The 14,145-nt window shown below is 52.8% G+C and overlaps 1 protein-coding gene across 1 annotated transcript in view; it reads right to left on the bottom strand.

Moving 5' to 3' along the window:
* Positions 1 to 232: 232 nt before the first annotated feature.
* The window catches only part of GOT2 (glutamic-oxaloacetic transaminase 2), a 34,723-nt gene continuing 20,810 nt past the window's right edge, over positions 233 to 14,145 (bottom strand). The window contains 6 exon segments of the mRNA XM_075333548.1: positions 233 to 1,345; positions 1,589 to 1,739; positions 1,810 to 1,975; positions 2,379 to 2,529; positions 13,175 to 13,279; positions 14,123 to 14,145. The exon segment at positions 14,123 to 14,145 is cut by the window's right edge and continues 139 nt beyond it. Of these exon segments, the coding sequence (XP_075189663.1) occupies positions 1,223 to 1,345; positions 1,589 to 1,739; positions 1,810 to 1,975; positions 2,379 to 2,529; positions 13,175 to 13,279; positions 14,123 to 14,145 (719 nt within the window). The 3' untranslated portion in view covers positions 233 to 1,222.

Raw genomic sequence — 14,145 nt, 5'->3', positions numbered from 1 at the left:
AGCACCGCGCTTCCCACTTGCTGGAGTGACCCCAGTAACATCTGGGTTTTGGGGTTGCAATCTTTGGGGAACGATTCCTTCCCTCCAACCCAACAGTTATCACAACAACATGGAGGGAGACCTGCATCCACGCACCACGCCGGAGGAGCCGGTCACAGTGGACATCATGGCTGGATATGTCAGTAATTGTGGGAGCAGCAGTCGCCCCCAGACTGAACACAAGAGACAGAAGAAACTGACAATATGGACTTTATTGTTTACATTCAGAGCCTCAGCCCCGGCAGCCAAGAAGTGATGGACAGTAACGGGGGAGGCATCCAAGCACCGGCCGACAGTGACTGGAGTCCGATCGCTGCTCATGGAGGGCGAGACTAAACCGCGGTCACTAACAAAGTGCTAAAGGAAATACAGCGAGGTGGGAGAGTCCCGACCACGCCCGCAGGGAGAGCGGGACCACCACCGGAGAGAGCCCCGACCACCCCTGCAGGTGGAGCGGGATCACCACCAGAAAGAGTCCCGACCACGCCCGCAGGGGGAGCGGAACCACCACCGGAGAGAGAGTCCCGACCACCCCTGCAGGGAGAGCGGGACCACCACCGGAGAGAGTCCCGACCACCCCTGCAGGGAGAGCGGGACCACCACCGGAGAGAGTCCCGACCACCCCTGCAGGGAGAGCGGGACCACCACCGGAGAGAGTCCCGACCACCCCTGCAGGGAGAGCGGGACCACCACCGGAGAGAGTCCCGACCACGCCGCAGGGAGAGCGGGATCACCACCGGAGAGAGCCCCGACCACCCCGCAGGGAGAACGGGACCACCACCGGAGAGAGCCCCGACCACCCCGCAGGGAGAGCGGGACCACCACCGGAGAGAGCCCCGACCACCCCTGCAGGGAGAGCGGGACCACCACCGGAGAGAGTCCCGACCACCCCACAGGGAGAACGGGACCACCACCGGAGAGAGTCCCGACCACCCCTGCAGGGAGAGCGGGACCACCACCGGAGAGAGTCCCGACCACCCCGCAGGGAGAACGGGACCACCACCGGAGAGAGTCCCGACCACCCCTGCAGGGAGAGCGGGATCACCACCGGAGAGAGCCCCGACCACCCCACAGGGAGAACGGGACCACCACCGGAGAGAGTCCCGACCACCCCTGCAGGGAGAGCGGGACCACCACCGGAGAAAGTCCAACAACGTCCGCAGGGTGAGCAGGTCCACTCTTCTCACTTGGTGACTTGGTGGATGGCATGTGCAAGATACCCAACGTTCCCTGATGTGACGCCGGCGACAGAGATGCGGCCATCTTTGGTCATGTAGATGGAGAACTCCTTGGTGAGACGCTCCACCTGCAGGAAGAGAACATGAATGAATACAAGAGTCTTGTCCTGTAAAGACCCCGGACCCCCGTGTGCTGCTCCGGGAGTAACTGGAGACATTCATCATTAAAGTGTTGAAAATCTGCCCGGACCAAATACAAGGTAACAGAATATCAGCTGTGCGCAGTATCAGAGCGGGCTGAAGCCCCCTAGAGTGCAGCCCCCCAAGCCACAGGCTCCCGGCGGCCCCTAATGCCCGGCGTCCGTCCTCACCTGCTCAGGGCGTAGGCCGGTGAAGCAGAACATGCCGATCTGGTCGCTGATGTGCTGCCAGCTGTGGATGGAGCCCTCCTTCTTCAGGTTGGACACCAGCTGCTCCCTCATGCTGATGATCCGGGTCGCCATTCCCTTCACCTCCTGCAGCCTAAAGAGAGGAAGGTTTTATACGGGGCCTGGAGAGCGGGGTCTCCACATCTCCAGACTGTCCCCATTACCACTCGCTGCGGAGGTCCGGCTGCGTCAGGATGGCGGCTGCTATTCTGGCTCCATTCAGTGGCGGGTTACTGTACATGGGACGGATGAGGATCTTCAGCTGAGACTCCACTCTCTTGGCTTCATCAGCGTCACTGCAAACCACCGTGAAAGCCCCGACACGCTCACCTGGAGGAGAGGGCACACACCGGTCACACGCCAGGACCACCGGCCGAGGAAGCCCCCCTACCACCGCCGGCCGAGGAAGCCCCCCTACCACCGCCGGCCGAGGAAGCCCCCCTACCACCGCCGGCCGAGGAAGCCCCCCTACCACCGCCGGCCGAGGAAGCCCCCCTACCACCGCCGGCCGAGGAAGCCCCCCTACCACCGCCGGCCGAGGAAGCCCCCCTACCACCGCCGGCCGAGGAAGCCCCCCTACCACCGCCGGCCGAGGAAGCCCCCCTACCACCGCCGGCCGAGGAAGCCCCCCTACCACCGCCGGCCGAGGAAGCCCCCCTACCACCGCCGGCCGAGGAAGCCCCCCTACCACCGCCGGCCGAGGAAGCCCCCCTACCACCTCACTGGTCCTTACCGTATAAGCCCATGTTCTTCGCATAAGACTGAGACACCACAATATTGAGACCTTCCTGGATAAAATGGCGCACGGCCCACGCATCTCTGTCTGTGTCTCCGCTGGCAAAGCCTTGGTACGCCATGTCAAAGAACGGGAAGAGGCGGCGGCTCTGAAATAACAGATGACAAATAAGCAAGGAAAAAAAAAAAAATGCACGGTTTCGCTGCGCTGCTCAGAAAGGTAGTGATAAGGTTATTTGGGATGTAGATTTATTAATTATTTACATGCCACTACGCGTTTCGGGGGTACAACCTCCCCCTTCCTCAGGTAGCAGTAAAATGCAGGAAAATCAAATCTTAAATACACAAACTGGATGAAGAGAAAAAAAAAAAGAGAATCCTTATTCCCTTAATCAGATTGAATCCCCATCGGGGTGGGATCATTCAGACAATTAGTTGATTAGGAAGGCTCTCCCCTAGAAGATACCGATCTTTTGCATTCATAAAAAGACAATGGTATATACGGGTTTACAAAAAACACCAATACATAATGAAATAAAATGTGCATTAAAAACATTGATAAAAGACAATAAATGTGCATTTTGCCTCCATTTGGTGCAATGCATGTGTGATGCCATATTGGCAATATGGGGAGTGACTAAAAAACAGGAAGGTTACTGTTAGGTAAAAAAGCGAGGATATAAAATCAATATAGAGACCCAACTGATTTTCCATGTGAATTTTCATAAAAAAGACTGTTTTGGATAAAAAAATTCTTTCGGAAAGATTAAAAAGCTATATATGTAAAAAAAAAAAATTGGAAAGGAACTTTTGATAAAAATGTTGTTCCCCATCGGAGACTAAATTAAATTATTTGACTGGAGCTGACATACCAATATACGTTAAAAATGAAGGGAATTTTGTTACTTACCGTAAATTCCTTTTCTTCTAGCTCCTATTGGGAGACCCAGACGATTGGGGTGTATAGCACTGCCTCCGGAGGCCACACAAAGCATTACACTAAAAAGTGTAAGGCCCCTCCCCTTCTGGCTATACACCCCCAGTGGGATCACTGGCTCACCAGTTTTAGTGCAAAAGCAAGAAGGAGGAAAGCCAAGAACTGGTTTAGACAAATTCACTCCGAAGTAACGTCGGAGAACTGAAAACCATTCAACATGAACAACATGTGTACCCGAAAAACAACCAAAAATCCCGAAGGACAACAGGGCGGGTGCTGGGTCTCCCAATAGGAGCTAGAAGAAAAGGAATTTACGGTAAGTAACAAAATTCCCTTCTTCTTCGGCGCTCCATTGGGAGACCCAGACGATTGGGACGTCCAAAAGCTGTCCCTGGGTGGGTAAAGAATACCTCATGTTAGAGCTGCAAAACAGCCCTTCCCTACATGGAGGCAACCGCCGCCTGCAGGACTCTTCTACCTAGGCTGGCGTCCGCCGAAGCATAGGTATGCACCTGATAATGTTTGGTGAAAGTGTGCAGACTCGACCAGGTAGCTGCCTGGCACACCTGTTGAGCCGTAGCCTGGTGTCGTAATGCCCAGGACGCACCCACGGCTCTGGTAGAATGGGCCTTCAGCCCTGATGGAACCGGAAGCCGAGCAGAACGGTAGGCTTCAAGAATTGGTTCTTTGATCCATCGAGCCAGGGTGGCCTTAGAAGCCTGCGACCCTTTGCGCTTACCAGCGACAAGGACAAAGAGTGCATCCGAGCGGCGCAGGGGCGCCGTGCGGGAAATGTAGATTCTGAGTGCTCTCACCAGATCCAACAAATGTAAATCCTTTTCATACCGATGAACTGCATACGGATAAAAGGAAGGCAAGGAGATATCCTGATTAAGATGAAAAGAGGATACCACCTTAGGGAGAAACTCCTGAATGGGGCGCAGCACTACCTTGTCCTGGTGGAACACCAGGAAAGGAGCCTTGGATGACAGCGCTGCTAGTTCGGACACTCTCCGAAGAGACGTGACCGCTACCAGAAAGGCCACTTTCTGTGAGAGTCGAGAAAGTGACACATCCCTCAGAGGCTCGAAGGGCGGCTTCTGGAGAGCAACAAGGACCTTGTTTAGATCCCACGGATCTAACGGCCGCCTGTACGGAGGTACGATATGACAAACCCCCTGCAGGAACGTGCGCAACTGAGAAAGTCGTGCTAGACGCTTCTGAAAAAACACGGATAGTGCCGAGACTTGCCCTTTAAGGGAGCCGAGCGACAAGCCCTTTTCCAACCCAGATTGCAGGAAGGAAAGAAAGACAGGTAACGCGAATGGCCAGGGAGATACTCCTTGTGCAGAGCACCAGGATAAGAAAATCTTCCACGTTCTGTGGTAGATCTTAGCAGAAGTGGACTTCCTAGCCTGTCTCATGGTGGCCACGACCCCTTGGGATAATCCTGAAGACGCTAGGATCCAGGACTCAATGGCCACACAGTCAGGTTCAGGGCCGCAGAATTCCGATGGAAAAACGGCCCTTGGGACAGTAAGTCTGGACGGTCTGGTAGTGCCCACGGTTGGCCGACCGTGAGATGCCACAGATCCGGGTACCACGACCTCCTCGGCCAGTCTGGGGCGACGAGTATGACGCGGCCGCAATCGGATCCGATCTTGCGTAACACTCTGGGCAAAAGTGCCAGAGGTGGAAACACATAAGGGAGCCGGAACTGCGACCAATCTTGCACTAAGGCGTCTGCCGCCAGAGCTCTTTGATCGCGAGACCGCGCTATGAAGGTCGGGACCTTGTTGTTGTGCCGAGACCCCATTAGGTCGACGTCCGGCACCCCCCAGCGGCGGCAGATTTCCTGAAACACGTCCGGGTGAAGGGACCATTCCCCTGCGTCCATGCCCTGGCGACTGAGGAAGTCTGCTTCCCAGTTTTCTACGCCCGGGATGTGGACTGCTGATATGGTGGATGCTCTTTCCTCTACCCACATCAGAATCCGCCGGACTTCCTGGAAGGCTTGCGGACTGCGTGTCCCTCCTTGGTGGTTGATGTATGCCACCGCTGTGGAGTTGTCCGACTGAATTCGGATCTGCTTTCCTTCCAGCCACTGCTGGAAGGCTAATAGGGCAAGATACACTGCCCTGATCTCCAGAACATTGATCTGAAGGGTGGACTCCTGCTGAGTCCACGTACCCTGAGCCCTGTGGTGGAGAAAAACTGCTCCCCACCCTGACAGACTCGCGTCTGTCGTGACCACTGCCCAGGATGGGGGCAGGAATGATCTTCCCTGCGATAATGAGGTGGGAAGAAGCCACCATAGCAGAGAATCCTTGGCCGTCTGAGAAAGGGAGACTTTCCTGTCTAGGGAAGTTGTCTTCCCGTCCCATTGGCGGAGAATGTCCCATTGAAGTGGACGCAGATGAAACTGCGCGAACGGGACTGCCTCCATTGCCGCCACCATCTTCCCTAGGAAGTGCATGAGGCGCCTTAAGGGGTGCGACTGACCCTGAAGGAGAGACTGCACCCCTGTCTGTAGAGACCGCTGCTTGTCCAGCGGAAGCTTCACTATCGCTGAGAGAGTATGAAACTCCATGCCAAGATACGTTAGTGATTGAGTCGGTGCCAGGTTTGACTTTGAAAAGTTGATGATCCACCCGAAAATCTGGAGAGTCTCCAGCGCAACATTCAGGCTGTGTTGGCATGCCTCTTGAGAGGGTGCTTTGACAAGTAGATCGTCCAAGTAAGGGATCACCGAGTGTCCCTGAGAATGCAAGACTGCTTCCACTGCCGCCATGACCTTGGTGAAAACCCGTGGGGCTGTCGCCAGACCAAATGGCAGAGCTACGAACTGGAGATGGTCGTCTCCTATCACGAAACGTAGAAAACGTTGGTGCTCTGTAGCAATCGGCACGTGGAGATAAGCATCTTTGATGTCTATTGATGCAAGGAAATCTCCTTGAGACATTGAGGCAATGACAGAGCGGAGGGATTCCATCCGGAACCGCCTGGCGTTCACATGCTTGTTGAGCAGCTTTAGGTCCAGAACAGGACGGAACGAGCCGTCCTTTTTTGGAACCACGAAGAGATTGGAGTAAAAACCTTGCCCTTGTTCCTGCAGAGGAACAGGGATCACCACTCCTTCTGCTCTTAGTGAGCACACCGCCTGCAGAAGGTCATTTGCTCGGTCGGGATGTGGGGAGGTTCTGAAGAACCGAGGCGGAGGATGAGAACTGAATTCTATCCTGTACCCGTGAGACAAAATGTCTGCTACCCACCGGTCTTTGACCTGTGGCAGCCAAATGTCGCAAAAGCGGGAGAGCCTGCCACCGACCGAGGATGCGGAGGGATGAGGCCGAAAGTCATGAGGCAGCCGCCTTGGAAGCGGTTCCTCCGGTTGTTTTCTTGGGGCGTGAATGAGCCCGCCAGGAATCTGAGCTCCTTTGCTCCTTCTGAGTCCCTTTGGACGAGGAGAATTGGGTCTTGCTGGAGCCTCGAAAGGACCGAAACCTCGACTGCCACTTCCTCTGTTGAGGTTTGCTTGATCTGGGCTGGGGTAAGGAGGAGTCCTTACCCTTGGATTGTTTAATGATCTCAGCCAATTGCTCACCAAACAGTCTATCTACAGATAATGGCAAGCTGGTTAAACATTTCTTGGAAGCAGAATCTGCTTTCCATTCCTTTAACCACAAGGCTCTGCGCAAAACCACAGAGTTGGCAGACGCCATTGAGGTACGGCTCGTAGAGTCCAGGACAGCGTTGATAGCGTAAGTCGCAAACGCAGACATTTGCGAGGTTAGGGACGCTACTCGCGGCACTGCTGGACGTATGATAGAGTCCACCTGTGCCAGGCCAGCTGAAATAGCTTGGAGTGCCCACACGGCCGCGAATGCTGGAGCAAACGACGCGCCGATAGCTTCATAGACAGACTTTAACCAAAGGTCCATCTGTCTGTCATTGGCATCTTTAAGTGAAGCCCCATCTTCCACTGCAACTATGGATCTAGCCGCAAGCCTGGAGATTGGGGGGTCCACCTTTGGACACTGGGTCCAGCGTTTGACCACGTCAGGGGGAAAGGGATAACGTGTATGTGAGGCAAATCCCGGGATATGAAGGTGAATTATGACTCCAGTCATAATCCCTCATCACTCCCTGGCAGTGCCCCCTCCCTTCTTGTTCTCAGTGTTCCACTTACACCTCCATGGCCATGTCCTGTGATATGGAGATGAGGTGGTGTGGGAACAATGGACACAGGATGACTCCCTGCCGTCACCCTGTAACAAGAGTTGTATCTCATTAGCAAGGCTATGGAACTAGCAGACAGAACGACTCCAGTAAAAAATGGTTCATATCTCGCAAGCCATATTTCCGATAAATATGGCAACCATAAAAATGGTGTCTCCGCATGCGGACGATGCCGGCACACCCTTTTTATGGGAGCAGGACATTGGGAAATGCCCCAGGCGTGATATCAGCCAATGGGGAACTGGCAGACAGGTCATGAGTCCCCTCGTTCTGTAGCTAAATTCATAACTGTCACAATGAGAGCATTGGCGTCCGCCTACGACGCTCCCAGGCAAAGTTATGGCCATATCCCCTGTGTGGATTTTGTCCATAACTCAAGCCAGGGGTGGAGCAGTGCTCCCTGTGAGGTCACTAAGGTAGGAGGGGACCTGGATCTGCCCAGGTTGATAACCCTACTTCGGCCATTTTCCAGGGTTCTTCTCGCTGGGGGCACGTGTAGGAAACATCTGTGGGAAGGATCCTAGAAACCTGGGTACAGCGCCCCCCTGTGGCCAGACGCACAAGGTAACTGCTGGAACTGTGTATGCCTGTTTGTAACCCATGCTTTGACTGTAACTGTACTCTGACATATGTATATTCTGTAGATCCCCTATTGTATATATTGTAGTTTCTAGTGTGCTTTAGGCTGATTAAATTATATAATTAATCTTGGGCTGTTCTGTTATCTCGATCTTGAATCCCACGTCTGTGTGTTCGGCTAATAGTTACCGTAAATCGGTTGGTGGCAGCGAATTGTGCCAAGGATTATTGTGGGGAGGCCAGTGAGATTCGGGGAGATTTTATATATTCCGCCCGCGGAGGTCGGGGGAATATATACCTTACTCTCACCGGGGACCCTTCAATAATCGGCATAAGTAGTATAGCGGCCTCCTTGCTTATTGTCGGGCAATTCCATAATTGGCCTGACTATAAGAGGGGCGCTAGAGAGCGCGTCACGTGCTCTGTCTGTCGGTCGGGAGGTATAAAGGAGGGGTGACCCCCACTTGTTACCCCCCGATTGTGACGTACTGGTAGCCAGCGCGGGGAATTTCTGAGTGACCCCCCCGGTGGTTTGTGACAGTGTATCCTTAAGGCGTTTAGAAAAACGCTTGTCTGGATAAGCATGATGTTTCTGGACTGATTCTCTGAAGTCAGAGTGGTCCAGAAAAGTACTCAGTTTACGCTTAGGATACCGGAAATGGAACTTCTCCTGCTGTGCAGCTGCCTCCTCTGCTGAAGGGGCTGGGGGAGAAATATCCAACAGTCTATTGATGGCCGCTATAAGGTCATTTACCATAGCGTCACCATCAGGGGTATCCAGGTTGAGAGCGGTGTCAGGATTAGATTCCTGATCACCCACCTCTGTATCCTCATACAGAGCCTCGTCTCGCTGAGACCCTGAGCAGTGTGAGGACGTGGAGGGTCTTTCCCAGCGAGCCCGCTTAGGCTGCCTGGGACTGTCATCCGAGTCAGAGTCCTCAGCCTGTGATGCCTGGGACCCCCTTGAAGTACGGATTAGTTCCAACTGAGGGGGACCGGGGAGCATAGACACAGCAGTGTCCATGGTCTGAGAAACTGGCCTGGACTGCAAGGTCTCCAGGATTTTTGTCATAGTCACAGACCTCTTATCAGCAAAAACTGCAAATTCTGTCCCCGTCACCGGGGCAGGGTTCACAGGCGTCTCTGCCTGGGCCACTACTACCATAGACTCTGGCTGCCGAAGTGGCACAGGGATTGAACATTGCACACAATGGGGGTCATTGGAACCTGCCGGTAGATCAGCCCCACAAGCGGCACAAGCAGTGCGTACCGCCTGTGCCTTGGCACCCTTGCGTTTTGCGGATGACATGTTGTTGTCTCCTCAGAGCAATGAGGGTATAAGCCAAGAAGCGACTGTACAGTGCAATATAAATATATATGGTACAGGGAAAAAATGCACCAAATAACACTGTGGCACTAGTGGGGCCAGCACTTATGTGCAGCTTACCGCCCGCATAAACGCGGGTGTGTGGTCGCCAGAAATCCCTAGTCTGAGTCCCCCAGAGCCTGTGTCCGTTCTCCAGCCAGACTGCATGCAGGAATGGCTGCCGGCGTCCTGTGGAGGGGGGGGCGGGCCCTGGGCGTGTTGAGACCAAGAGCGGGAAACTTGCGTCCCCACTGTGCCCAGTGAGAGGGCTGGAGCATGTAAATAAGGCTCCAGCCCTCGGCGCTGGCTATAGAACAGCGTCTCTCCCTTTCCCTGATTGACAGGGTGGGGGCGGGAACGAAGCAGAGCTAGGCCGCAAAAGCCGGGGACTAGATTTATGAGCGCTGCCGCCGTAAAAGCGCGGGCAGCGCGAGTCCCCGGCGCACTACAAGTCCCAGCGGCGCCGCCGCTCCCGGAGCGGTCGGCGCGGTAGTTCCCAAGACATAAAATCACTCAGCTAAGCTGCAGTGACTCTAACCCAAGCGCGCAGCGCTAGTGCCCCCGGCGCACTAGCACACCCAGCAAGCCTGGAGTGTGCGTGGCCTGTCTGTGCGGGGACACAGAGTACCTGAACGTTGCAGGGCCTTGTCCCTGACTGTACTCAGCTCCTCCAGCAGGGTCTCTGGGTCTGTGGATGGAGCTCGGCCTCAGGGTTTGGGGGCCGGTAAGATCCCACTTCCACAGAGCCCCTCAGGGGGATGGGGAAGGAAAACAGCATGTGGGCTCCAGCCTCCGTACCCGCAATGGGTACCTCAACCTTACAAACCGCAAGTGGGGTGAGAAGGGAGCATGCTGGGGGCCCCATATGGGCCCTCTTTTCTTCCATCCGATAGAGTCAGCAGCTACTGCTGACTAAACAGTGGAGCTATGCGTGGATGTCTGACCTCCTTCGCACAAAGCAGAAAACTGGTGAGCCAGTGATCCCACTGGGGGTGTATAGCCAGAAGGGGAGGGGCCTTACACTTTTTAGTGTAATGCTTTGTGTGGCCTCCGGAGGCAGTGCTATACACTCAATCGTCTGGGTCTCCCAATGGAGCGCCGAAGAAAGGGTAAATTCATATGGAGAAAATTATATGGAGAAAATTATAATTAGTTAGTATAAGAATATAAAAGGGGTAAAATGGAGGATTGGAAAAGGAAGGAAACATGAATCCAAAAGATGGAAAGAGGAAAAAAAAAAATAAATAAATGAATAAATATGAAACCAAAAAAAAAGGAAAAAGAAAAAAAAAAAAAAAAAAAAAAAAAGGAGGAAAATGAAAACAGTTTGAAACCAAAATAGGGAAAAGAAAAAAAAGAGGAAAATGAAACCAAAGGAGGGAGAGAAAAAAAAAAAAGGAAAAAAATGAAACCAAAATAGGGAATACAAAAAAAAAAAAAAGAGGTATAATAAATAGTTCATTCCCTATGCAACAATGTGGGGATTGGGTGGTTAAATATTGAATTAATGATTTTCAAATATGAGTTTTCAAATTAAGGTTTTTTCTGTAATGGTATTCTGATCCCTCTTATTTAGACCTATTTTACTCGCTCCGTCATTATATTTAGACCTTCAGGATGTAGGGTGGCTAGTTTAGGCCTACATCCTGAAGGTCTAAATATAATGACGGAGCGAGTAAAATAGGTCTAAATAAGAGGGATCAGAATACCATTACAGAAAAAACCTTAATTTGAAAACTCATATTTGAAAATCATTAATTCAATATTTAACCACCCAATCCCCACATTGTTGCATAGGGAATGAACTATTTATTATACCTCTTTTTTTTTTTTGTATTCCCTATTTTGGTTTCATTTTTTTCCTTTTTTTTTTCTCTCCCTCCTTTGGTTTCATTTTCCTCTTTTTTTCCCTTTTTTTTTTTTTTTTCCTATTTTGGTTTCAAACTGTTTTCATTTTCCTCTTTTTTTTTTTTTTTTTTTTACTCTCTCTTGGACCTTTTTTCTCATTTTTTTTTTTTTTTTTTTCATTTTCCTTCCCCTTTTTTGGTTTCATATTTATTCATTTATTTTTTTTTCCTCTTTCCATCTTTTGGATTCATGTTTCCTTCCTTTTCCAATCCTCCATTTTACCCCTTTTATATTCTTATACTAACTAATTATAATTTTCTCCATATAATTTTCTCCATATGAATTTACCCTATTTTTAACGTATATTGGTATGTCAGCTCCAGTCAAATAATTTAATTTAGTCTCCGATGGGGAACAACATTTTTATCAAAAGTTCCTTTCCAATTTTTTTTTACATATATAGCTTTTTAATCTTTCCGAAAGATTTTTTTATCCAAAACAGTCTTTTTTATGAAAATTCACATGGAAAATCAGTTGGGTCTCTATATTGATTTTATATCCTCGCTTTTTTACCTAACAGTAACCTTCCTGTTTTTTAGTCACTCCCCATATTGCCAATATGGCATCACACATGCATTGCACCAAATGGAGGCAAAATGCACATTTATTGTCTTTTATCAATGTTTTTAATGCACATTTTATTTCATTATGTATTGGTGTTTTTTGTAAACCCGTATATACCATTGTCTTTTTATGAATGGATAAGATCGGTATCTTCTAGGGGAGAGCCTTCCTAATCAACTAATTGTCTGAATGATCCCACCCCGATGGGGATTCAATCTGATTAAGGGAATAAGGATTCTTTTTTTTTTTTTCTCTTCATCCAGTTTGTGTATTTAAGATTTGATTTTCCTGCATTTTACTGCTACCTGAGGAAGGGGGAGGTTGTACCCCCGAAACGCGTAGTGGCATGTAAATAATTAATAAATCTACATCCCAAATAACCTTATCACTACCTTTCTGAGCAGCGCAGCGAAACCGTGCATTTTTTTTTTCATCTTTATCTCCCTATGGGAGCTCTCGGGGCTGCTGCAGCCAGAGCAGGATCGTACTATCCGTTTGAATCTAACACCAGGGGCTGGGGAATCACCGCATCTGTGATCACGGGACCATCCGACCCGGAGGAGGAGCTGCTATCAGACGCCGGTCCGGCGGCTGCACACTGCACGTGGAAACCCCGATCGTGTGAGCAGAGTCCTGCGGAGTCAGGAGGACGGGATCCCTGCTGACAAGGAGCGGTGAACTTGCGGTCCCCCTTCAATACCACTATCAGTGTTGTACCTGACGTACAACACTATCAGGTGAGTGTGCACCTCACATTGTACAGACCTCGGTACATTAAGATCCCACACAGGAGCGCCCTCTCTCTCTTTTTTCAGATGACAAATAAGTGCAGGAGGAGGCCACGGGGGGGGGGGGGGTTGCAGCGAGGCGCCCAGAGGAGGCCACGGGGGGGGGTTTGCAGCGAGGCGCCCAGAGGATGCCACGGGGAGGAAGGGGGCAGCAAGGCGCCCAGAGAAGGCCACGGGGGGAAGGGGAGGGGGGGGGGGGGCAGCGAGGCACCCAGAGGATGCCACGGGGAGGAAGGGGGCAGCGAGGCGCCCAGAGAAGGCCACAGGGGGAAGGGGAGGGGGGGGCAGCGAGGCGCCCAGAGAAGGCCACGGGGGGAAGGGGAGGGGGGGGGGGCAGCGAGGCGCCCAGAGGCACGTAAATGTAAACGAACAGCCAGCACCAGCAGTCACACCAGAAATACACAGAGCCAAACCTTGACAACCGCAGCCAGCTCCTTCCACTGCTCCTTCCGGGGGTCCACACCGGTGGGATTGTGGGCACAGGCATGGAGTAGGATGATGCTCTGTTCTGGGATTTTCTAAAAGAGGAAACATTGGGATATTATGCGACATGTGTGGTGGTCAATGCAGTTGTGTGCCGAGGGTCTGTACAGGAGGGGGGCCCCGGACCATAAGGGTCAGCCCTGAGGAGGGGGGGCCCAGGACCATAAGGGTCAGCTCTGAGGAGGGGGGGCCCCGGACCATAAGGGTCAGCCCTGAGGAGGGGGGCCCCGGACCATAAGGGTCAGCCCTGAGGAGGGGGGGCCCAGGACCATAAGGGTCAGCCCTGAGGAGGGGGGGGCCCAGGACCATAAGGGTCAGCCCTGAGGAAGGGGGGGGCCAGGACCATTTGGGTCAGCCCTGAGGAAGGGGGGGGGGCCAGGACCATTTGGGTCAGCCCTGAGGAAGGGGGGGGGCCAGGACCATTTGGGTCAGCCCTGAGGAAGGGGGGGGGGCCAGGACCATTTCGGTCAGCCCTGAGGAAGGGGGGGGGCAGGACCATTTCGGTCAGCCCTGAGGAAGGGGGGGGCCAGGACCATTTCGGTCAGCCCTGAGGAAGGGGGGGGGCCAGGACCATTTCGGTCAGCCCCGAGGAAGGGGGGGGCCAGGACCATTTGGGTCAGCCCTGAGGAAGGGGGGGGCCAGGACCATTTGGGTCAGCCCTGAGGAAGGGGGGGGGCCAGGACCATTTGGGTCAGCCCTGAGGAAGGGGGGGGGGCCAGGACCATTTGGGTCAGCCCTGAGGAAGGGGGGGGGGGGCCAGGACCATTTGGGTCAGCCCTGAGGAAGGGGGGGGGGGCAGGACCATTTCGGTCAGCCCTGAGGAAGGGGGGGGCCAGGACCATTTGGGTCAGCCCTGAGCTCCTCCCGCAGACACTGACCGATATATCATCCAGAGCACCGG

Source organism: Anomaloglossus baeobatrachus, unplaced genomic scaffold, assembly GCF_048569485.1.
Source record: "Anomaloglossus baeobatrachus isolate aAnoBae1 unplaced genomic scaffold, aAnoBae1.hap1 Scaffold_86, whole genome shotgun sequence".
NCBI lineage: Eukaryota > Metazoa > Chordata > Amphibia > Anura > Aromobatidae > Anomaloglossus > Anomaloglossus baeobatrachus.
This window is presented reverse-complemented; position numbering and strand designations above follow the sequence as displayed.